The following is a 26,017-nucleotide window of genomic DNA, read 5'->3' on the forward strand; positions in this document are numbered from 1 at the left end:
GAAAGCACAGTTGCTCTTTCAGCTACTTCTTGGCACCAACAAAAAAGTAACTATTTTAAAATTTCTGGATTCAAATTATATCCAATTTTCGTGATGAAAAAGAGAATAAAGTACGTGTCCAAGATTTCCAAGAAAAGCAAAAACTTCCCATCTCAGAAAGACTGGAACAATCTATATAACTACTTGTGTGGCTAATGAATGTGTATTATTACTGTGTATTGAACACTATGACACCAGAGTTTTGTTAGGTTTCTTTTCAGTTAGAATGATGGGGAAGGTGTTGGGTTTCTTCCTCAAGAATGCTCACAGTTATCAGAGTTGAAGTCACAATGCAAAAATGGACCTAATTTGACACATACTCTAACGCATGAAGCGAAGAGCACATCTTCCTTACACGAAGCAGCAGCAATCTGAATTACAGAATCGCAGAGTCGGAAAGCCCCCGCTTGCCGGCGGGCAGGGGAGGGCAAGAAAGGTCAGGGGACATCCACGGGGACGACGGCGAAGAAACGGGCCACCTCACCGCGCCCACGCTTGCCGGCACCCAGCGGCGGACTTTCCCCGGGCCGGGAAGCGACGCGAGCCGAGCATCTTCCCACAGGGCCGAGAGGGGGCGGCCCGGGAGGGGCGGCCCAGGGCCCGAGCGCCCGCCCCGCCCCGCCCTTCCCGGCCCGCGCCGGGCCGCAGACCCCCAGGGGGCGGGGCGCCGCCATGCAAATCAGCCCCTGCAGCCAATAGGCGGCCGGGCCGGGCCGAGGGGCGGGGCGCTCCGCGGGGACGAGCGCTCGCCTCGACGGCGCGGGCGCTGCGGTGGCACCGGCGCCTCGGGAACGGCATCGGCGCCTCGGGAGCGGCACCGGCACCTCGGGAACGGCATCGGCGCCTCGGGAACGGCATCGGCGCCTCGGGAACGGCATCGGCACCTCGGGAGCGGCACCGGCACCTCGGGAGCGGCACCGGCACCTCGGGGAGCGGCGCGGGAGGAGCGACACGGGACCGGCCGGACTGCCCTGCCCGGGGGTGAGTATCTGCCGGGGCGGGATAGGACGAAACAACGCTTTCCTCGGGTGCCGGGCAGGGTTTGGCTTCTTCACTCCGGGCACAGCCGGTGTCGGCTCCCGGGGACGGGAGCACAGCCGTATTCCCGAGCTCCCCTGAGCAGCAGGTGGAGTTCCCGGACGCCGACGCGCCCGGAGCTGCTGCCGGAGGGAGGGCAGCGCTGGGCAGTGCTGGAGCCCGGGCTGGTCGCCCCTTCTTCCCCTGCTGTTGGGGCGCGCTCCGGGCGTTCCCGGTGCTCGGCAGCCAGCCCAGCCGGCGAGGCGGAGGGGCCGCGGGGCGTGCGGAGCGCTCGGCACCTCGGTTTTGCACAAGAGCAGACGAAACTGCCCCCTTTGAGTCGAGAGGCGAAGTCTGAAACCCGGAGGCAGGAGAGATGATAGGAAATGTTGACTGGGCTTTTGGGTCCGAATGTGCCTTAAGCTAGCCCTGCTCCTCGTGGAAGGCAAAATGGACGGCTAGGTTTTCACAGGATGAGAGAAAAGCAGAGGCACTTTCAAATATGTGTCTTTTCATGTAGTCACAACGGATGTCTGCATTTCCACTGCCTTGTTTGTCTGGCTTAACGAGTATTAACATTTTATTCATAGTGCTCATACATGCTTATGAATAGCTCCAGAGCAGATTTTACAGAAAATTTGGTTTGTATGCAAATATAATAGCTTTTCCTTTGTTCTTGAGTGTCATCATGGCCTGATGTGGAAGTGGGTGCAAAAGTTAGCGTTCTTTGATTGCTTCCTATTAAATTGATACTCATTTCCTTCCTACCAAGAAGAACTGGCACTCGTGTATGCCTGAGATAACTACATGTCACTCTGTGATACGGAGAAAGGAAATGACTAGAATAACAACACTGACCGAAAATGGACGCTTGCACTTTTTTTCCCTATTCTTTAGATGGTATTTTAGGAGCTGTCTTTGAAGCTGTCAGGGATCAAAATGGCAGTATATGACTTTTTAGGATGAGAATAAGTTTGAAGGATGATGTTTTCTTACTGGTGCTGATACTCACTATTTAAATAGTGGTGATACTACAAGATGACCATAACTTTTTTAATTCAAAACAGACCAGAGGTCTAACAGATGAACAGAATAAAAGGTCATCGTTAGGAAAGGATGGTTTAGGTGCCCAACTCCTACAATGACCTTTTTCTCACACTTTTTCTCTGACTGCCTTGTATGACCACTGCTCTGAAACCAAAATTGCGTGTTCAGTCATATGGTATCTGGTGTTTTGGCTGAGGCTGAAATTGCAAGTTAAACTCTGTTGTCGAAAGACATCTCCATGAAGAAAGTAAGCATGGTACAGAAGATCTCTTGAGACATAAAAATGAGTAAAATATAGTACCTTCTGGGCACTGCAGATAAACATGATGCTATGGAATGCAACTGCATATTGTATCAGTCCTGGAGAATTTGGGTGCTGTGGGATTAGGCTCCATGTCCAACATCTTCCACTATATTATAACAGTAACCAAGACCTGCTTCAGAAGGAGAAATGGTAGTTACCACTGGTGCATCAATGATAGAGAAGGAAGAAAATCTGCTGAGTGAAAAGAGTCACCTAAATTTGTCCCCAGCACAGGCAGTGTGAACGTGTATGGTGTGCTGGACACACACGGTGACACTGTGAGGGTGTGGGCACTGTGGGGTGAGGGCATTGAGCAAATCATGGGAATGCAGGGCCACTGCGGGACTGTAAGACATTGCTTAATCCATTTGGTGCACCATAGCTGTGCACCTAAACCAGGCCTGAGAGGGGTTTATCTGTCTTCTCTCTCTTTGTCAAGGAAGAGGGTCCCACAGTGCTTCCAGAGAGAAGTGGTCCAATTGTCAGCAAGTCACAGCCAGTTCAAAATAGGTGTTGTGTGAAAGAAATTGATTACTTTGCATGTTTCCAATGTCGACACAGGGATCAAACTGACCATTTCCCTTTTCATAGAAAACTCCTTTTATGTGTTGGAGTGCTGTGTCTCTTTCCCTGGTCTTCTGAATTAAATGAAGATAATTCCTTCAACTCCTCTTTCTCCAGGATTGTATTTTCTAAACTGTTTGGAGACAATGCCAAATGTGCTCCCTTTGACTTTCCTAATGTGGTAATTGGTGCAGGATGTACTATTCCAACTGAGGCCTTATCTATGCCAACCAGAGTAAAACCAGTCCTTCCCAAGCCATCTCTCATATAAGACATGAGATGTTGTTTTTTTTTCACAATGGCATTATATTGTGAACTTGTTTTGTAGCTTGCAATCAGCTATAACCCCACCAATACTTTTCTGCTGCCAAACTAGGTGCTTCCTGCTTTCTATTTGTGTGAATAATTTTATCTAACTGTGCCAGGCTTGTCTCTATTGAATATTCCTTTTATTTTTGTTAATTCTTCTCTTACTGTTAAAATCACCGTAAATTCTCATAATTTCTCCTTCTCTGCCTCCACCAAAAACTTGCTTCCACTCCCTTCCAGTTCAGTGTCACACGGCGACTGTATAATCTCATATTTGGTTCCACTCTCCAAGTTACTAATGGAAAATATGGATAACCTCTGAGTGTGACAGATAGCCATCCCAATGCTGACATGTTCAAAACCAGTTCTGATGGTGAGAAGACAACTGCTGTGTCAAGTATGAAGGTGCTGGACCAGATACACTTTCTATTATCTTTTCTCCGGCCCATCAATTTTCTTTGACTCTGGTCATCTCTGGAGTTTAAGGATGACAAAGCATGGTGCAGAAATTACAGAGGCAATGTTAACTTGATCCAATAAACTCATCTCAACACCAAATGCGTGGTTGGTCACTGCTTTTTGCAGTGAAGCCATTTTTGATTATACTTGTAATTTGGGTTATTCCCCAAGATGTGGCCATGAACCAACTCTGGTGAGGAACATCATTCCCAGGGAGCGGTCTTGGGCTGGCTCCCAGGAACCCCCTCTTGGGTAGTGGGGGGTGCTCCACATGAGGGAAGCAAGGCAGTTTGGTTTCTACTTCTGCTTTGATAGGCTAGATGAGATATCAAGACACTCTATGCAGTCAGCAAGAGCTCTTGCACAGTGTTTGGCACTTAACATCTAGGCCATATTTATGTCATTTTACCAGAGAGAGAATGATGTCTCATATCTTGACTTCAGAAGGCTTATCATCTGTGAAGCTTTTGATTAATCTGCTATGGCAGTTAACCCATTAATTGCCACAGTTATTCTCAACAAGGCTCATGTTCGCAAAAGTCAGGGAATTACTGCATGCTCCAGCTTTTACTGCTATGCCTTTTCTCTGTGCTGTGTTCGTGGTAGTGACAACTCACTTATTTTTGAAAGCAAGAATAAAGTTTGCTTGAGCTTTGGATATACCCAGTCAGGTGTGTCCCTAATTACATCTATATCTTGTCTTAAGTTCACTGGTGCTTTGAATGGGCCTGTAAACACCCAGGGGCTGCTAAGTAACTGCCATAAAGCCTGACACGTCCTGGGGCTGAGGCTGTGGGTATGGATATGTGGCTGTAGGGCTTATTTCCTATCTGGAACTAGTTTTGTGCAGGTACAGTTGTGTAGATTTTGCAATAGGTCCCAAACTGAACCTCATGTGTACTAGTCCACATGAACAAATACCAAGAGAACACCCTGTATTTAACCTTAAAGGAATTTTTTTAACGTCAAGAGTACTTGGTCTCAGATCATAACACTTTATCACAAGTCTTAAATAAATGTGTTTTTTAAAAAATAATGCAGTTTTGCTTATTTAAAAATGTCAGTAGAACATGTTGCTTCTGACTGATGATCACATGCAACCTCTTTTTTCTGTTTGCATGCCAACATAATGTCTTAATCACTTAAAAATACCACTGTGTGGTAGCAATAGTAGTTATCTACATGTGGTATGTACGTAGCTATTTCGCTGAGCCAATGTGTTTCAGGGAAGCCGAGGTGATTAATTAGATAATGTACATACTCATGGTGCCGTAGTGCCAGCACTGCCTGTGAGTGCGTTGGCTAATTGCCCTGCACAGTGACTTGTAGTGATGCTGAGCTGTAGTAATTGACAAGAAATGCATGGATGGCTGTCTCACTGTTTATGTTAGTGGTATGGATCTGTCTTAACCATCTGCCAGTCCCTTGGAGGTACAGTTCACACTTCCCTTGTCTCCATCCAGGCCAATTTAACCTGAAGACCTTGGTATTGCAAACCAGTGAAGATGGAGCAACTTTTTTTGTCTACAGCCCTGTTACAACTGCTCCCCACCCCACCCAACCAACACCACATCTAGTTACAATTGCTCATTTATGTGACTTGTGAGAAAAATGTCAAGAGGACATACCGAGAATCCATTTTATCTATGGACTGTTGAAAATTTGTCAGTGGTGATCCGTAGCTCTCCGGTGAAAATTTAGACAACCTAGTAAATAGTAGCAGTCAACCTATGTAAAACAATCTGTCCTCTCCAATGCAGGAATAATGTTTACTCTCATGGTTACTGAGTAATAGCAAGTTAAAACTTCAGAATTTTTTGTCAGTCTTATAATAAATATGTGAAAAATGCAATGCATTTTTGTATTGCAATTAATGCACACCAGCATCTTCTCCTAGTTTTGATACTAATGTCTGGGAAACCTGATAGCCAGTCTATGGAAAACACCAGGGTGGTTAACCTTACTCAGTACACCTGAGAAGTATGAGAGGCACCCTAGATCCTTGAATTTATAATTATTGCTGTCATACAAAAATTGAGAGTTCCTTTCTGTTGAAGAGATCAAATACTGGTAAAGAAACTGAGGTAAGTCAAAGAAGAACCTCCAAAACTATCAGTATTCTAGTAGTTATCGCCTCATTTCTTTGAGTCAGAGGCAACAATCTGAATTTTAATTCCCCTCCCCCCCCCCCCCCCACCCCCAGTTTTTCCTAGCCTTTATGGTAGGAAAGGAACCCCTGAAGTCTTGGAGATTCTGCCAACTGCAGAAGTAGCCTGAAAAGAATGGAGTAATCCCTACTTCTCTGAATATATCAGCTTGTAATAAATAACTTGTCCTGGCACAAACAGAGAAGTTGACACTTCATGCAAGCTTTTGGGAAAAAATAATACCCTGAGACATTTGCAAGTGCAGGTATTTGTCACTAGGATGATGGAAAGTGTAAAGGTGGTAATCTGCTGTACGTAGGCTTTGATGAGCGTATGAGCCGGGTGGTGTAGTCTTCAGATACACTTGCAACTTCTTGATGGATTTCTGTAGCTTTATAACTGGCATTCAGTGTTAACTGATGGACTTTAGTTCCTGAATACATTTTGTCTAATCTTAAACACTGAGAAATCCAAGAAATTCCAGAGAGGATAACTTCCTTTCAGTGAGTCCACAAAAAGAGTTTGAACTGCTGATCTCTGTCGTAGTTGTTAGTACTGGAGTTAGTACACAGATGTGATCTTAGAACAGCTTGAGAAGGCAAACTGTCCTAATCATTAGATTATAATTTTTGTTTTTTCAGGCTCTTAGAGAGGAGAAGAGAGAAATAAAAGATGAATGATTTGAAAAATTCAAGCCTGCTGTGCCACCTGTGATGGGCATGGTTGGGAAGACAGGGAATTTGGACTGGAAAGATGACTAGTACTCTGCTATAAGCCAGTTACTCTTCTGGAAAGAGGAAAACCTACTGTTAAGAAAAAGAGTCTTTTCTCTAAGTTAATTAATATTGTCAAATCTATTATTAGACAACAGATACCAATCAAAAGTATTAAATCTGGCCTAAGACAATTGTTTCTAAAACAGAAACTTACTACAAAATTATTATTAAATCTGAGACTCCAGCTCTAAAACAAAAGGCTTCAGCTAAATGTAACACTTTTTTTACCTATGCATGAATTGCATTTTAGTGCAACAGCAGCACACTATTTGCCTTGGAATGGAGTGTGTTCAATTCAGCAAGTCCATCTGAGTAGATTTCCATCACTACTACATCCTCTACAAGACATATGGGAAGTCACTGAAATGTGCTGACGGACACTTAACTATGAAGTAATTTTGCCTAGGAGCGGGTTATTATTGTTCACCACTTGTTTTTTGGCTCATGTCTATTGTGTGTCATGCAATCAAAATCACATGCCATTCAGAGCCAGGATGAGCCACGTGGGTTCCTTTTACCTTCCAAGGTCGAGAAGAACTACTGACAGAAATTATTTTTAACTGGCTTGTTTTGAAATATCTGTTGTTCCTCAAACAACTGAAGTAAAAGCTTCATCTTGTAAGGCCCTACTCAAGGCTGAAAAGATTACTGACTAGACTTTTGGGCTGTGCTGAAACTGCTTAATTATTTCACCATTTGTCCCCAAACTCTGATCACAGAATCACAGAATATTCTGAGCTGGAAGGGACCCAAAAGGATCATTGAGCCCAATTCATAAGTGAATGGCCCATACGGGGATCAAGTGTGGATATACAAATGTTAAAGCTGAAATAAACATAGGTGTGCAACTCATTTGTTTCTATAGAAATAACTTTTTATCCTTAAGTTATTTCTACATAGTCAGCATGCTTCAGAACATTAGCATGGCAATGGAAATATGCTTTGTAGGACTCCCTTTTGTATGTATATGGGGATAACAGAAAGGGGGTTTATGCATATGCATAGTTTTTGATTTTCAGAGTGGATTTTCTTTCTTGTCTGAAACCCCATGTTATACACAGTTGTGTGGGGCTGCAGTCTTATTGCAACAGGACATTTTGTATCTTTCTCATGCATCATGGGAAAGCTAGTCACTGTGGTGATTAATACCAATAAGTAGCACAGTAACATAAAAAGATGAGCACTGAACATGCCCTCAGCTGACTGTACTTGCTGGGTATCTGCCTTCAAACTTGTAACCTCTGCAGTCATCACTTGGCCCGTACTTCCTGTGTGTGTTTGGGTGTACACGTCATGATGGACTGCAGAAGGAACTTCATTTTTACAAGGACAGATTTATCTAGCCCAGAAGTACAAACATGGAAGTACATGTTCCAGTTTGAATATATGCAGTATTTTAAAATAAAATAAAACTGACAGCTAATCTATTAAACCTCACACCCTTAGAATTAAGGCATTATACCCTTGCAGCTGTTACTCTAGAGTAGCTGCTGTCTTGATATTCTAATGTGTTAGATGGCTCTTATATAGACTTGCACAAGTAGTTGAATATATTTAGTGTTTATGTTCGAATTAGCAAACCTTTTATCTAAGGCTGAGTACCGGAACAATTTAGACTGGACCTTTGGACATTGTCTAATCCAGCCCCACTCAAAATGCACACAGGCAGTTTTGCTGAGGGCCATGTCAAGTAGAGTTTTAAATATCTTCAAGGATGCAGATTCCACAACTTTTCTGGGTACCTTTTCCATTGTTTCTAAATGTTCGGGTTTGGTTTTTTTCCCCTTCCTTTCTCCCCCATCTCCTATCTGGCTGGCTCTTGCCTTGTTTCCACTTAGGTCTGTTGCCTCTTGTGCTATTGCTGTACAATTTCCTTGAAGGGTCTAGCCTTGCATTAAGGAGTTAGTGATGGCAACAAGATCTCCCTTGAGCTTCCTGTTTCTCAGGCTGAACATTCCCAACTCTCTCAGGCTCTCTTCATATGTCAGGTGCTCCAGCACCTCTGACCACCTCTGCAGCCTCCCCTGGGCTCATGCCAGTGTGTCTATGATGAGTAACACTCCAGATGTGGCCTCCCATGTGTCAGACAGGAGGGGTCCCCTTTCTTCCTCACTTTTGCTACTCCAGCCTGGATGCAAGGCACATGTTCCAGTTCATGCCTACCAGCACACCAAGGTCCTGCAGAGCTGCTTCCCAGAGAGCCCAACTTCTACTGCTGCATCAGGCACTGTATGAAGGGAGAGACTGACGTTCATTTTACAGATTGAGGTCTGAGGCTATTCCTAACAACCAGTAATGTACTATGTATTAATTTATTTCTGTTCTAATTACAAACAATACTATCAACATATGTGAAGATGCAAACTTTGCTGAGTAAGAACAGCATCTGATAAAGGAGGTCAACTTTTCTAAACATTGATTTGCTAAGTTGAAATGTTTCAAATTGCCGTTCCACCTTTCTCTCTCTGCTTATTTGTTTCAGATCTTTAGTGTCAGTTCTGTTAGTGACACCACCCAAGGAATGCTAGGAAGTTATTGTTCTCTCTTGGGAAGATCTGGTTCCCCTTTGTTTGAAATGAGAATTTGAAATAGGAAAAGACTTCTGTGGTGATGTTACATTCCAGCCTGCTGTTTATGTAAAAAATCATGAAATTCTGCCAAATTGTGAGTTTCCCAAAGCAACAGTTTCCAAATACCCCAAATAAATTTACTGTGTTCCTTGAGCAAAAGGTGCTCAAGAAAGCTGAAATCTAAACATTTTCTTGAACCTTACAAATCTCTTCAGCCAAATATTGCAAATGCTGAGTACTTGAACATGTTCAGCATAAAGCTGAACAGGTGTCCTCTGTAATTTGTGGTGTTTGTGGCCTAATATGATGCTGACATACAGGCACAAAGTTACTCACTTCCTGTCCTTCCATCCTGTCCAGGTACTGTGTGTACATAAGGATGAGCATCTTGAAAATGTGAAGATGAGGTGGGAAGCAGGCTAGGTGATGCAGTTTAGAAACAGGGTGTAAAAGACAGGACTTGGGGAGAATGAAAGAAGGTGCCAAAAAGTCCCTGATTTTGCAGGACTCTGAAGTCAGGCTTAAAGAGATAGCATCCATTTGTTGGGACAAAAGTGTGAATACTTTAGCTCTGGAGCCAGATCCCAGACAGGTACAGGTCCTCAATGCAGAGTTAAAAGATACTAATGTTGACTACCTTGAATGTAAGTTTTGGTACATAGGTACAAATAATGTAGGCTTTTAGAACTAAGTACTGGGAAACTGGGAAAACCCAGGCTGAAGATTGTCAGTGCAACTGCAACTTGATCCCTCTGTTCCGCTTACAGCTAGACTCTCCTGGATCTGCTGGATCACGGAGATCGTGTGTGATGCTGTCCTTGTCACGGGAGAGGAGCTCTTCACAAGTGGCCTTGATCCATGTGTTCATTCATTGATGTCCAGCTTGTTCCTCTGCGATCTTACCCAGCGAAGTGCTCGAGGCTTGCAGCAGTGACTGAAGTCAGAAGGAGCTGACTTCTGAACATCCCAGCTACAAAGAATTGTGCTTGAAGTGTCTCAAGTGGGCGTCATAAATCATCAAGAGTCTATCATTCTTATACTTAATGACTCTGGGCTGAAACCTGACTATTAGATCTGCCTTTCCCCAAAAGACTGGTATGAGTTTATGGAATTTTCCAAAGATTTTGCAGGGGAAATCCCTGAGGAAATGAACAGTAGCAACATAGTCAATGAGATAGCATGAACTGAATGATGGATATTAAATTTTATGTTGTACAACTTTTGTTCAGCATGTACAGACTGTAGGCAGAGACTTGGTGGAAGTGATAGTACATAGGCCAGTGTTTAATTGCGTGATCTTCCTGTGTGCAGGCAACATTGTGGTGCAATCCAAGGCCACACTTAACAGCTCCTTACTATTCTCTTAATGATTGACTTTTTAACCTTTCCTGTTATATTGAAAGAAAAAAACCCAGTATTTTTAGAGAGGCTGCAGGATTAGTATACACATGAATTTACTACAGCATTAATATTTCATGTTGTGAATTACTATGTATTTGCTTCCCTATTTCTTCCTGGGGAAGGAAGAGTAGACCTACTCTTACAAAATGATGAGTTTATTACACAGGAGCTTTACTCAGTCTTTGCTTGACCAAGAGAACACAAACAGAAAATGAAATCATTGTTGAGCCAGTTGTTACTATGCTCTTTGTGGACGGTCGATGAAATTTAATTTTTCTGAAATTTAAGGAATGGTGAAGTACAAAGTTCACAGATTTCAAAGTTCACAAATTATTAAGGTTGGAAGGGACCTTGGAGATCATTTAGTTCAAATCCCCTCCCAAGGAAGGGTCACCTAAATTAGGTGACACAGGAATGTGTCCAGTGGGTTTTGAATGCCTCCCAAGAGGAAGACTCCACAACCTCCCTGGGCGGCCTCTTCCAGTGGTCTGCCGCCCTCAATGTGAAAAAGTTCTTCCTCATGTTGAGGTGAAACTTCTTGTGTTTTAGCTTATGGACATTTTTCTTTGTCCTGTTGCTGGGTACCACTGAAAAGAGTCTGGCACCATCCTCCTGGCACCCACCTTTGACATACTTATATGTGTTGATGAGATCCCCTCTCAGTATTCTCTTCTCTAAACAGGCACAGCTCCCGCAGTGTCTCCTCATAAGAGAGATGCTCCACACCCCTGATTGTTGATGCCTGATACTCTATGGTCAGTGATAGCATCTGGAGACACTAAAGTTGCTCGTCCTTTTTTTTTTTTTCCTCCCTATCTTGATACTTTCCACACCATTTTTTGAAACTTTTCCAACTGTATTTGTAAATGCCGTTTCTGAGAGGCTTCTTAGTATTCTCCCAGGAAAAGCAAACTCAGAACAAGGGAAACCCTGTGACATCTTGGGCAGTTGATGCAATGAAGGATCAGGAGCTAGAGGAGATTTCTCTAGTGAGCAGCAGTAGGAGGTGTTCAGTTATTAACCTGTCTACAGATGCTGATAGCTGAAGGCTTTCTATCAAGAGTCTGGTTTTTTTCCATCCAAGTAAAAGACTGGCATTTTTGGGGGAGTTTGGGATTGTCCTACTATTCTTTTTGATTTGTCTTCAGGATTTGTTGTCCTCTTTCCTGCAGTTTTTGTTTCTAATCTTTGTACTTTCTAGAACAGTGTTCTAGCAGAGTTTTAGATGTGAAATCCATCACTGTATAGAACATTGTGAACAAATTTAAAATCTGATATTTGGGTTATCTTTGATGTAGTTGTGTTTGTTATCTATGATTTAGTTATCACCATGATGTAGTTATTAGTTACAAATCTTCAACTCTTATAAAGCAGTATTTTAGTTACTTTAAACTCATTCCTCCTGTTCCTGTTTTACAGGGAGGATGAAAGACCGTCTAAGTGAGCTGCGTGAATTTGCCAGGTTACACAACCAGCAGTTTTCTGATAGTGATGATGATGAAAATTCACCCCAGGATATTCTCCTTTATGAGACGGATTATGCCTTGGAAATTCTTCATAAGGACATACAGAACATCCGGACAGAAAATGACCACCTAAAAGCCGATGTCAACCGTCTCAGAAAGCAAAACACCCGCTTCCTGACTTCCATGCGCCGTCTTAGTAGCATCAAACGAGATACTAACTGTATTGCCAGAGACATTAAGGCCCGTGGAGAAAACATCCACAGGAAACTGCAGGTAATGAGAGATTTTTGTGAAGATGCAATAACAAAATATGGAGCTATGTCTGTCATTGCCAGGGTGGCAAAGAACCACTACGTTGACCTCATGCACACATTTCAGGACGCTATGTTTGATTACAATGCAACGGAGATGAACCAGCGGGAGAACTGCAAGATTCGAATTCAGCGGCAGCTGGAGATCATGGGCAAAGATGTTTCTGGCAACCAGATTGAGGAGATGATTGAGCAAGGCAAATGGGATGTCTTCTCCGAGAATCTCTTGTCGGATGTTAAGGGGGCTCGCTCAGCCTTGAATGAGATAGAGACACGACATAAGGAGCTGGTGAAGTTAGAAGGTCGCATTAAGGAAGTTCATGAGCTCTTTCTGCAGGTGGCCCTGCTGGTGGAGGAACAGGCAGACACCTTCGATGTTATTGAGATAAATATGCAGAATGTTGAGGACTATGTAGGAGATGCTAAAGAGCAAGTGAAAAAAGCTTTGGAATACAGGAGAAAACATCCCCTCAGAACAATCCTCTGCTGCTGCTTATCATGTTGCAGAAGGTGATGATCCCACTGGAGCTATCACAGACTGACTCCAATGTCTTCAAAATCAGGTGTTCTTTCCAGAGACTTTTTTGTAATGACAAGCCCTAGAAATAGGGGGGATATTTTGTTCATTGCCTTTTTACTAAATGTGCTGAAGGCTGTTTCTATTATGAACTCTTAGAAATGTTGATAAAACTATTTTTAATCTAATTTTTATTGAAAGGTCCTGTTACTGTAACTAGAGGTGCAAGATCTCTGCAGTGATACTTGTTTCAGATAGGCAAGAAAGAGGAATTAATAACTTGGCCTAGGGAAGATGAATACTTTCAAAAAGTACCTTTATTCTTATTTGTCCAAGTGAGGCTGCAGGCAGTGAAGCCTTACTGCCTCGGGTGACACAGTACACCACAGAATCAAGAGGTTTCAGTTTTAACTAGTTTGGAGCCTGCTTGATGCAAATTTGACAAAATATTGAGCCTGCTAGCAGGAGCAGGACACAGAACTAGTTTCTCTTTCAACTTGATTCCCAGCTGTCTTGAATCTTAACAGAAGTGGCTGCACCTTAAATTATACTATGCACATTTTGCTCTATCTGTGTGCAAGTGACTGCTTTTTTCCATTTTGAGTACCCAACTCTCTCAAGGTGGCTAAAAGCACTGCAGCACTGAGGCATCTCACTCACTTTTAACTTGAGCCACTTTCTGGACTCTCAATTTCAAACCTGCCATGCTTTCACATTCTGATGCATTTTTCTGCCAATTAGCACTTCAGCCAGAAGAGAAACATGGAGTGGCCTTCTGCAGAAACAAGCATAAGAAGACAACAGTTGTGGGACTGAGAAAGCATTTTAGGGACTCCTGTACTGGCACATACATACAAGCAGTTTTAGTGGAATGACTGGCCTATCAGTGTATTTTTATTTTTTATAAACATTGATCAAATAAGAATTTTTTTATATCTATTTTAAATAAGATGAAGGATTAATTTTTTTTTTTAATATGCAGTTTTACTGGTGTACAAAAATTTTTACTTTCTCCAATTGTTGGGAAATCTCCACCTGGGAAAGCAAATAGAACTATTTCTTTAGTACATCTGAAGAAGATAGAAAACAGTTTCATGTCATTTCAGTCCTCTTTTCAAGCTTAAAAGGAAATTCTTCTTTTGTGTGATGGGAGTCTGCCCTTACACAAGGGCAAACCAGTAGGTTTGGAGTATGGTAAGGAAATAAAAAATATGCAGCCCTGGTAAGCACTGAGCATTGTGAGCGAAACATGTTCATAAAGTCTGGTGAGTGATCATAGCTCCTGCATCTGGAGGCTTTCCAACTGTATTTCTAAGTGGCTTCCTGATACACTGTGATTATTGCTATCCTTTGAAATAATGCAGGACATTTTTTTCAGAAGTTAATTTTTTTTAACTGATGATCCTATTTGTACCTATTTTAATAAATATATTTCAACATTTCAAATATTTTGTATTTGGGAGTTTTCCTCAGATGTGCACAGATGTGCATTTTCCTGCACCAGTCGCAGTGAAACTTCTCCCTTCTAACCTTTTGCACCCTAAATTTATATGTGAAAAAAAGCCCCAAACATTTCTTACTATTTTTATTAATATAACAAAACAGCAAAATAAATCCAACTTCCAAGCTTTCATATCTTACTGGGAAACACTGCTTAGCCAGACAGGTGTTTTTACACAAATAGAAACTAAAGGGATAACTCTTCTCAGAAACTGAGTGTCCCTTTTGCTGTAGCACTTTTCTCTGGTAACATGGAAGAGTGAGGAACACCTATCTTCTAAACTATAAGATATTTTGATACTCAGTGGTGTACTGGTGATATCAGTGTTATGCTTGTCTGAGGACCTCTCCAACAACAGTGTTCAAACTTGAAGTGGGAGAAAGGAGGGTGATGAGCTGGCACCACAGCCAGTGGCTTTGGTGCTACTCAAGAAGACAAAGCTGTTTACTCTGTAGGTACTGCCATTAAGTCAGTGGAACTGTGCATTTGTAGAGAAATACCCTAAACCTCTGAGAGTCAGCATGTGGGGATAAATCAATGAAGAATGAAATAATGTATTTCCTTTCGCATGCATATTCCTAGACCTTGATAAAAAAGATGTACTTCTTTTTTTTTTTTGTGCTGGTTCCTTTTTTCATCTACATGGAAAATGGAATAAAGATTTAATGAGAAAAAAGGAAAGTGCGGAGTGGCGTACATTGAATCAGCAGCTCTGAATGGTTTTTTGCATTGTCAAAGTTTAGTTTAAAAGTTGCTAGACTAAATTGTGAGTTGGTAAAAGGAGATTAAACAAGGCCTAGAAAAAAACAGTTGTCCTAATATTTTTTGCCAGGGTAAATGAAATGTGTTGCGTATTGAGATAGATAATATTACTATTTTCTAATCTAATATTTATTAGATAAAATATTACTATTTTTTTTCCTAAAAAAACCAAGAAAAATTAGTTTCATGCATTCTAAGATGAATCTCTAGTGAAAAAAAAATTATTCTGGCAGTTCTGAGAGATCTTGATGATTTCACTAGTAGATATGCAAAACTAGTATTCAAATTTTTAGTTTGATTGAGGCACAGGGAAAGAGAACGGAAAGAAAAGGTAATTGTAGACTCTCTCTCCTGACTTAGGGCTGTTGCTGCAAGGAAGAAAATGAGAATTATTCAAAAACCAACCTGAGACCCTTTAAAACTATTTTTAAGATGCACTGTGAGTTATGAGACACTTAAAAATGACTTCCAGTAACTGAAGCAATCATTCTCTTCATTGCAAACACGTCCATTGCTTAATATTATGGGTTTTTTTCTACCCTTCAGTTGTGTAAGAACTCAAATTTAGCCAGCCCATGAACTTGCCTAATCACAGTTAAACAGACTTTTGAAAAAAAACCTGATCACACTATAGCTGCAAGGACTCATGCCACACAGGATGAGTGGAAGAAGATGATAAAAGTTGCTTGATAATATGCTAGCGTATTAATAACAGAAGCTGGAGAATGGACATCTTCAAAGGAAAGCTGCCTTTTCCTCCTAAAAGTCAGCACAACTCTGTGGAGATGTGTGCAGCCTATTCTATGGGTTGGTGGGGTTTTTCCCCTCTTCCCTCATACGGCAAATATTTCAACAGGGTGTGAGGGGTGAAGAAATTAAAATCTGACAGGGGATGGTTTAGCTTTTAGGATTGCTGTTACTTTGGTTTTGTTTCCTACTGAAGCTGAAGCTTGACAACCCACACCACCAACCACCCAGCCGTGAATCTCAGCCCTTTCTGAGGAGAACAAAGAATAACTGGCAACCAGTGGCACTTCGCGCCTTCTAAAAAATGTAAGACAGCAATGCATAAATATAAAGGAGACAAAAAAGTCCCCTATTACAAAATATAATGTTTAGTATGTAATGGATATGTGTATGAGTCTCCATTTCATCTTGAGAGAGATTTTTTGTTTGATTTTTTTTTTTAATCATGGGTTTCATTTTAGCAAGATGGCAGTGGGACAATTGCTTCCTCAAAATGAAGGACCAGACTGTGGACACACTTGCACACATAAGCAGGTATCTAGAGCACGTCTTTTGGGAGAAACTTCTTGAAGTAAAGGGATAGCTCTTAAGATCCAGATACTTTTTTCCCTGAGGGCTGAACTGAGTAGCTATGCGAAACTGCTGCTTTTCTAATCTAACCTGCATTAAGAATGTTTTGAATGCACAGCCTGAGCTGTATTTTATTATTTCTTGAAAACAAAACATGTTCTCTAGATTTTTGAGCCATGGTAGCTATATGGAATTGAAGAGCTACATGGGGTTGTGCTTCTATCTCTAGTAAAGTATCAGAGATATAATGAAGGCAAGAAACAGTGTAATTTAATAGATACTGTATGTGGTGGTTCTGGTTAATAAATTTCCAATGCAATGGGATTTTCACATGGAGCCACGCTGTTTGTTTCTCTAACATGTAAGAAGGCAACAGCAGATCTATCTTCCACATTTTTAGCATATTATATAGTGTCTTCATAATGACTGAGCCAAAACAAGTAAGAGCCAGTGGAAGACAGCTTCATCATCACACCTTACAGTGCATACATTGTTAGGGCACCAAATCTGAACAAGAAAAAGTGACATTTTACTGTATTTCTTAGAAATAATGTTAGATGTGAACAGAAAAGGAGAAAACCTAACTGATGGTATTCCTCTACTCAATACTTTGCTGAAAGGCACAACCCTACTGAATAGAAAACTATGGCATGACACCCATTTCAAGCTGATGATACAGCATGGCAAGTTCCATTGGAAGTTTCATTCATAAACTCCAGCATGTGAATAAAATGAAGGAAAAAGATGTGAGTTTCACATCTGTTTTTCATGTATGTAAAATGTTAACAGTTCACTTGTATCGTATGTGAGAAGTATTTTCCCTCACAAGCATGCCTAGTGTCCCCGGGGTTTCTGAGCATTAAGAGCCAAGGAGGTCAGGTACCACCTGCACCTGCAAATTCGAGCCCCAGACCCCTTGCAGAGGGGCAGGGACAGCCAGAGTGTCCAGCACCCGAGCAGGGAGTGTGCTCCTATTCTGCTTGTGGGGAAGCAGACGGCCTCTGCCTGTCTCCTTGTGTGCTGGAGGGTGGCACAGGCCCGTGTCCTCAGCCTGTGCTATGTGGAGTATGTTTCTCACACCTCAAAGGTGCCAAAGTTTGGTGGCAGGCAGGATGTCCATTTTCTCCATTGAAAAACAGCAGCGAGAGTGGGAGCCAGTGCCACGGCTAAAACCAGTGAAGGGACACTTTCCCATTCCCCCTCTGATGTAGGGAAGAAGGAGGTCCCAGGGCAGGCAGTAATCAGGAATATTGCAACAGGTGCTTCCGTAGACCCGGCATATAGTGCAGACCAGCAAAAAAAATCTTTCACCTGCGATATTTTTCTACTAATTAAGCATAACTGATAGCTTTGTTGGTTTTGGTTCACCTTCTATGAGCGAGACAAGATACATTCCAGGAAACACTTGGACGGAAATAATAAAGTGTTGGTGCCTTATCGGCACAACCTCTCCGCTGCCCTCTCACGCCCGACGAGCCCGCCGGCACCGCGGCCCTGCCCGCTCTGAGGGGGCTGAGCCCGCACTGCCCTGAGCCCGCACTGCCCGCGGCCCTCGCATCCCGCCGCCCCCGGCCCAGCGCTGCCCGCCCCGCTCTCCCCCAGGGGCGGGCCCGTGCCAGCGCCGCGCACCTCCCCCGCCTCCCCCTTCCGCTCGGGGCCCGGCGCCCGTCGGCGGGAAGGCGGTGGCGGCGGGCCCGGCCCGGCCCGGCTCGGCCCGGCCCGGCTCGGCCCGGCCCGGCTCGGCCCGGCCCGGCCCGGCTCGGCTCGGCTCGGGTCCGTGGCAGCGCTCCCCGCCGGGCCCTGCCCGCCCGCCTCCCGCCGCCGCCGGGAGAGGCCGCCCGTGCGCGCCGCCCCCTGCGCTCCGCGCCCGCCGCGCTGGGAATAAAGGCGCGAGAGCGCGGCGGCGGGGACGGGGCACCCCCGAGGGTCGCGGGCGGCCCGGGGGGAGGGTGGGCGTGCGGCCGTCAATGTAGGAGCGGCTCCGAGCCGTCCCAGTATCTGCACCAGGATGGCCGAGTGGTTAAGGCGTTGGACTTAAGATCCAATGGACGTATGTCCGCGTGGGTTCGAACCCCACTCCTGGTAACTGACGTTTTTTTATCGGGAGCCCCGCCCCGATGCCGGGTCGGGCGCGGTGTCCCGGCAGAGGCGCGGCTGCCGGGAGCCGGGGGCCGCCGGGACGCGGCGGGAGGCGGATGAGGGGCGGGGAGCGGCGCCGGAGCGGGGGCGGATGGCGGCACCCGGCAGCCCGCGCGGGTGTCCCGACGCTGGGCGGCCGGCGGGGGCAGTGCGAGCCGGGGGAAGCGCCCCTGCAGCTGCCGCAACTCCGGCTTTAAAGTCGTTTTAAAAATAATTTTTTAAAAGACTTTCTGTATATATTTACATGCATATAATATACGTATATACAATATATGTATATAGACGTGTGTATACACAAATACATAGACACATTAACACATATACACGCCTTTATACGTGTATATATATAAATATATACATACACATGTATATATACACATACGTATCTATATACATACATACGCACATTCGGCCACAGGCTCGGGCAGGGGCAACAGGCACCTCCAGCTTTGTTGTTGGATCGTGACTTTGTTGTTTGTCATTTAGGTGATTTTTAGTGTAAGTGGTTTTGGTTCGGTTTTTTTCCCAATTCCAAGCCCTTCAAAGGCTATATGTCAGCCCATCAGAGTGCTTTTACAACGTGAAAATCAGTAGAATTCTGCGTGCACTGGGGTATGGGATGTCTGCAGGTGTCCAGCCTGCTGAGATGTCCTTGGCTGACGCTGGAGAATGGTGGAAAGGTGATCCCCGCTTCTGAGGGAATGGTCCCTAGTGCTGGCTGTACCCTAAATTGTGCCAGGAGATAAGCTAGGAGGTAAGCAGAAGGAGTATGCACGATTTTCAGACTGACCTCCTGCTTTTGTTTCGTTTGGCAGGACACATGGAGCAGTTGTTACACATGTTGAAGTGCTTAATTTTCTGGGGCATGGTTCTGTTGTTTGGGTTTTGTGGGGTTTTTGATAGAGTAGTATCATGTTTAATATATTTGAAGGTGTGGGAAGTACAAATCAAGCGCTGACCAGCACATTTTTAAATACTAGTGTTTGTCAGAGCATGCTGGTCAAATTCCAATACAGGTAAATTCTGTTGTTCCCAGCCACCGTTCCAAATAATTTGACCTGAAAAATTATTCTAAACTTTCAGTCCAGGTATATGATGTGATGATACAGACTAATTAAGGGATAAACACTCAAGAAAGAGATAACAACTCACGGTGGGCCTTCAATGTAGTATGAAATAGAAAGTGAAATATGTCAGGATATTTTATTACATGCCCATATAAGATGATCTGGCATCACAAATGTGAGCATGGTAAAAACACAGAAATATGACAGTTCAAGAATTATGGAGAGAAGCCTGGTCTGTGGTGAATTTCTAGGAAATGCAAGTACGTACATTGTCTTTTTTGAGTGTTACCACAATAAAATTGTAAATGCAAAACACACCACACTTTCTAGAACTGTTCATTAAGAAGTGGTAGTGCCAGGTTCAGATGTTTTATGAAGTAAACAATCATTGCTATTCTTCATTAAAGTACAAATCAGTAAAAACGGGTGCATGTTTGAAGGTACACTTCACCTGTAATGTTATAATGGTAAAATGCTGCCCTTGGAAACCCACATCTTTGCATACAAATTGTGTAATTCTGCTTATGTGCTTATTTACAAGCATTATTGTGCCTACGATAAATGCTCATGTCAATTTTGTTGATACAGTGCTGATTTCGATGAAAACTTGGTTCCAGCTATGTCAGTTACAAGGATGAATTAGTAGTGGCTATTCTGCTCTGTGAGAAAGAAAAAAGAAAAGTAAAAATAATCACAATTTTTACAAGAATGGTAATCGCTGAACAGAAAAAAGGGGGGCAGTTTTGAAGATGAAGCAATAGAGAAAACTGGATTTCTTGGTTAGAAGTGTTCCGGTTTCAGGTAAAGCCTTTCTCTTTCCTGAAAAGATGTATTGTGCAATGAACTTCCCTCAGTCCTTTGGTGAACCCGTCTTCCCTGCTTCTTAAAACAGCTTGTTAGAGCATGTGCTGATCTGGAATGGAACAGATTTTTTTGAAGTGTTCCAGCTCTCAAGAAATACCCACAGAATCTACTCGCAACAAGTATGTCCCAATCCCTTCCTACACTTCTCCATAAAGGAAAGCATAGTCTGCTGGGGTTATTGGTTTCTATTTTAGGTGAAGTGACAGGGTGATGTATTGTATTTCAGCTCTGGAGCTGATATTATCTTTAAGATTTTTGTTTTATTGAGCAGGTTCCTTTCTTTGGTTCCTTGTTAAACCCTCATGAATTTTTGGTGTTTGCCCTTGGAATTTGACATTCTTACATTCACTTGTTATATTCTGGCCTTCAGTTTAAACAATATTGCTTTCTGTTGGACTCCATTCTGTGGATGAGTTTATTTCTAAAAACGTCATTATCTGAAGGAACCTTGCCTTGTTTATTGAAGAAAGTGGAAAAAGCATAATGACTAGTGCTAGAAACTGGAATAAAAAAAAAAAAAAAAGAAAATTCATATGCTGACAGTTGAATGCTACCCTGATGAACCAGGGGTGTTTTTCATGCCTCTGCGTATTTCCTGTCTGATGAGAAGCCAGTAATTTAAAATAGATTTTTCAAAAGCAATCATTCATTTTCGTGTTCCTTATTTTGTGGTCTCTGTCTTGAGACCCTCAATCTCATTTGTGGAAATGCAGAGCTTTTGCAAAAACAGGTGAAATCCATGTATCACCTATATTTTAAGCTGTCTTTGAAAAAAAAAAAAAGTGACTCTAAGTTGTCAAATTTATTGGAAATATTTGATATGAATCTTTCCATACCTCCATTATAAAATGGAGGTAATAAAAATACACTGTTTGCAAAATGAGCTGATATGAAGTAAATTCATTCTTGTTTGCAAAGAATTCAGATGGACACTTAGGTAATCTGGACATATTAGACAAGCCCATGAGTAGACTGTCAGTGAATTCAAAAAATAACAAGAAAGAAACAAGGTACAGAACCACACTTTGAGCTGTGAAGACCTTGCAAAGTGTTGAACAACTGCTTAACCAGCAAGCACCACATGATGTGTGCTGAACAAGGTGGGAGTCTTACAGGAAAACAGCAAACCATAGCATAACTCAAAATTCTGTCTCACTTAAGAAACAGAAGGGGCTCAAATCAATAAGAAGGTAACCTATTGGTGACAAATTTAGGTGATATTTCAAAATAGTTTAATCTTAAAAAAATTTCAGCAACTTTTTTTTGTTGTTGCATTTTAGTGTGTGATGGAAGTGTGTAATTTTTTACTTGAGTTAAAACATTCTTCTATTGTCCCCAATGACCACTATTTCATGTTGAGATAAAAGTTGTAAAAAGGGCTGTGAAGTTCTTAATCTATTGCACGATCTTGTATGTATGATGATCAATAAACGCTCTTATTCATTTTACAGACTCATTTAAAGTCTGTAAGGTAGGACCAGTCTCTTATGTTAGCAGGAGTAACTGCATGTAAAGTGCTTGTTAATTCTTGAACTGTTCTCATTTTGGGACTTTTTTGGTAAGTAAGAGGGGTAGACTATTTTCTGGATTCCCGTCATTCTTAGGACACTTGTTCAAAAATTATCACTATTTAATGCAGACAGTTGTGTCTCTGTTTACACATGTGTTTATACAGATTCATTTCTAGAAGGTGCTGGGCTCTTCATCTGCTGACTGCCTCCAATCTTACCTGCAGGTTCTTAGAATCATTTCTGTTGGACTTGATAGCCGCAGCAACCAAGTGTCATTAGCAATGTTAACTAATTTTGCCTCCTTCTCCAGGGCGCTACAACACATGCTCCCAAACAGACCCTTGCAACATTTTATTGCTTAACTGTTTTTCTCTCTTTTGATAAGGAAAATGAAGGGATTTTCTGCTTGGTTGGTTCAGTCCAAGCAGCAAGCTCTGGGGAATTGTGCTGTGGTAGAACATTGATGGAATGGAACGAGGGTCTGCATATCACTTACTGGAGTGCAAAGCCCTTCAATTTGCTTACAGTGAAGGTGGATGTAGGTTCACTCTTACGACTGACAGATAAGCCCTGCAAGTCTTGCCATGGTCACTTAGAACATCATCACCCCCAGCGTGAAAATGGCCTAACAGAGCCATCAGAAGAGACCAGGTGCCCACTCAACTGCTCAGGTTGGTGTCTGGCATTTTAGCCCAAAGCCACTTCACTGGCAGAGCAAAGGACAGTAGCTTTGCACTGGGTAAAGGGATGTGGGTACGCGTTCCCATTTGCCACATTCTCTCATCAGGAGGAATATATGCAGGTGGTAACACTTTAAATCAGCACAGCATTATTACCAAAGTACATTGCTGAAAGTGTCAAAAGACTGGTCTGTTCACTAGAACACCTCCAGTCTGAGAACATTTTCACTTGTGCTGGCTTTGCTGTGGGGACAGCAGCCTCTATAAGAAGGACAGAGCAGACAAGTCATAATTTACACTGCAGCAGCAAGGTTTGCCAGAGCACCTACTTAATGAGGGACCCTGAGTGTCCTAAAATGAAGGCAGCATAATGCAGAATGTTGAAGCTAAGATTTCTGGGATCTTAGAGCACTGGTGTTAAAGCATGGTAGCATTCATTGTCTGGTACATTTTTGGCTATGTTAAACTTACCTAAATGAATAGATTCTTTCTTGCTGCCAGGGAAGAGCTTTTGTCTGAAGACCATAGAAAATGTACACACTCTTTTGAAGATAGTCTTCTTAAATGTGCAATCACAAAAATGCCTTCCTTCCCCTAAATATTTTGAGAGAAGAACGCACTTTTCATATTCCTTCATTTTCCTGGATTGCTCCCTCTCTTTCACCATCTGCTCAACTGTGACCTTCTTTCTGGCTTGGAAGTGCTGCAAGATCTTTCCTTCAGACCTCATCGGCCTCATTTTTAAGTGCTTGCTGAAGTGGTTCATGCAATTCTTGGCAAGAGATCACTCACTGGCCATGCGACTTGACAGATTTGTGACACTCGTCTCTTGCTATTTCATCACTGTTGCAAACTTTTTCATGTGAGAGTGGAATCCCTGTTGGGAAGTAAGGACTGCATTAATGAGTACTGTTTTGCAACTAATCCATTTGGTGATTGATGAGCATATGTATTTTAGTTTCACTTGTCCTTACATATCTGTAATTATTTTCTGTCACACTCCCACCTTTTGGTTTTTGTGTGCATACCAAGAAACAGATCCAGCTGGTCTAGCAGTTAGCTGCTGCTAAAAGAGGAACAGATACTGCCTTTCCTCTGCCCTGGCTGTACTGCACATTCCTACTGCTTCCCTCTTGTGTCCCTCAGTCTTTGATTGTCAAGTAATACATAATAAAAAGTCCAATTAATTTCATGTTACTTGGATCTAAAATTAATCTCTGATATTATCTCATAATAAATTCTCTGTGAAGAAATGAGGAATTGGAGACAATTTTTTTACCAAAAAATTTTTTGAACTCCCTGATGTAGGCAGTATAGATCCACTGATTTTATTCATCACAGAATGGCAGAGGCCGGAAGGCCCCTCTGAGGGTGGTGTAGTCCACCTTGTAGCTTAGAGGAAGGTCAGCTTGAGTCAGGTTTTGAGTATCTCCAAGGATAAAAACACCACAGCCTCTCTGAACTACCCATGCCAGTGTTTGAACACCCTCACAGGAAGAAAAATGGTTTTTTTTAATGTCTTAAAAATAAGTGTTCTGTGCAGGTTAGACTACTCTAAGTTGATCTTAGTTTTCCTTCAGAATGGTCTGGTAGCTCTAGTGCAAACCAGTGACATCCCTCTATTGAATTGAGGGGAGGTAATGCAAGTTATAGCACTCACCTGCATCCAGTACTGTGGCTAATGACTCCTCATCCTAGATCCAGAGGCTGCCTGTGAATAAGGAATTGGAAAGCATCAATATGCTTTAGAAATCCCTTTTAAGTAAAGCTTTCCAAATCCTTTTGTTGCTAGATTCAGAATAGAAATAATTTATGTATTTAGTTACTGTGATGTCTATCTTTTACCATAATATGTTGAATATTTTTGTTTGTTTTGCAGTATTCTTTGCTGTGAGAATAACTGGGGTTTTTTTTTGGCTAAATATAGTTTTAAGGTTTATGTAGTGAGCTTTATAGCCATGGTTTCCACAATCTGTATTTTGATGGCACTATGATAGTGCAAGTTGTATCTGTGCCACTTAACAAATCCTATAGTGTTCTGTGACTGAAAACAGGCTGAGACATGTCCAACCTGTTTTGCTGCATTCATTTTGGTGACCTCCCCCAAAAGTTACTTGACACATCAGTAAAGAAGGAATACTGAAAGCAACTGGATCCAGTGTTTGTGATGTCTCTGTCTGTTTAATGTCTCTGAACAAAATATTTTTCCACAAAAAAAAAGAAATTACTGAGTAGAATAATAGTTGTATGGTATGAATGCTTAAGTTAGATTTCTTTAAGGGGACAAAGCAGTTAATCCCTCCCAATAGACAGTACAAAGTGACATCATGGATGAGATAAGGTTTCTGCTCTGTATGAAGTTGTTAGGGAGAGAGGTCAGCCATCAACACAAGAAAAAGGACCTGTATGACAAAGGAGGAGGTAGAATGACTCTGTCCAGCTGAAATATTGACAAACTTGAGCCTGTTATGAATTACATGAATATATGAGATAAAAATGGGGTGGGATTGGGTACTGTCATTAAAATGCTGTAAAACCAGAAGTTGTTGTGGTTAGAGATTCTTCTCGTATGCCTGTTTCTGTTGCTTTTCTTGTTAAGTTGTCTCCAAGAGGATTTTAGGTAGAGTTTGAGTGCTCCTGTTTTAGGCTGAGCTCTGCAGAGAATGTGTCAGGAGATCTCCAAGTGCCTGGTAGTACCCACAGCCCCCAAAGGGAGCTTCTGGGGGTTCTTTATAGCCAGAGTTAAAGGCCTCGTATTCATCAGGAAGTCCTTAGCAAACTTTCCTCCATAGCCAGGAATGGGCCTGGATTGCAGTGTTAACTATCTCAGAATGCTTTATGTTTTTAAAAAAATTATTATGCCAAGGTAGTCTTAGCTGTCAAACTGGGATGCATTTAGTTTGCATTGTACATTATTTCCTTTTGTGTACTGTTTGTCTTTAACAGACTTGGCATGACTGCTTCCCAGGCAGTAAATACATCCTGGCATAATTAAAGCCGTTCCACTTCCTTTGCAGGCAAAACCTCAGAGATGGTATCTCTGGAGGGAGATGTTGGAACTGCCCCAGAAGTTGCCAACTGCTGTTTATCTGTTAACCAGTACCTCAGGTGGTGTCTTTCTCGATCACTGTCCCAGACCACATCTGTATTTACAGTGACCCCCTCTGATCCATAGGTCATTACTTGGGCAATTGTAAAAACTGAGCTATTAAAAAAGCTGTATTTTTTAATCTTATTTTTTAGTTCACT

At 42.5% G+C, this 26,017-nt stretch overlaps 1 protein-coding gene and 1 non-coding gene across 5 annotated transcripts; both read left to right on the top strand.

Annotated features, from left to right (window-relative positions):
* The first annotated feature begins 818 nt into the window (after positions 1 to 818).
* STX11 (syntaxin 11) lies at positions 819 to 15,109 on the top strand. Of its 4 annotated transcripts, none has more exons than XM_048299524.1 (3): positions 819 to 1,020; positions 9,145 to 10,327; positions 12,053 to 15,109. In XM_048299524.1, exon 3 carries the CDS (start codon positions 12,058 to 12,060, stop codon positions 12,922 to 12,924), a length of 867 nt encoding a protein of 288 aa, XP_048155481.1. In that variant the 5' UTR covers positions 819 to 1,020; positions 9,145 to 10,327; positions 12,053 to 12,057; the 3' UTR covers positions 12,925 to 15,109. The 4 variants fall into 4 exon arrangements, with proteins under 4 accessions (XP_048155481.1, XP_048155480.1, XP_048155483.1 ...); XM_048299523.1 differs by having other exon boundaries at positions 10,000 to 10,327; XM_048299525.1 differs by lacking the exon at positions 819 to 1,020 and having other exon boundaries at positions 1,398 to 9,326; positions 10,000 to 10,327.
* Positions 15,110 to 18,509: 3,400 nt separating this feature from the next.
* On the top strand, positions 18,510 to 18,592 carry TRNAL-UAA. Its single transcript has one exon. It is a non-coding gene; the product is annotated as a tRNA-Leu (tRNA).
* The last annotated feature ends 7,425 nt before the right edge of the window (positions 18,593 to 26,017 follow it).

Source organism: Corvus hawaiiensis, chromosome 3 (genome assembly GCF_020740725.1).
Source record: "Corvus hawaiiensis isolate bCorHaw1 chromosome 3, bCorHaw1.pri.cur, whole genome shotgun sequence".
Classification (NCBI taxonomy): Eukaryota; Metazoa; Chordata; class Aves; order Passeriformes; family Corvidae; genus Corvus; species Corvus hawaiiensis.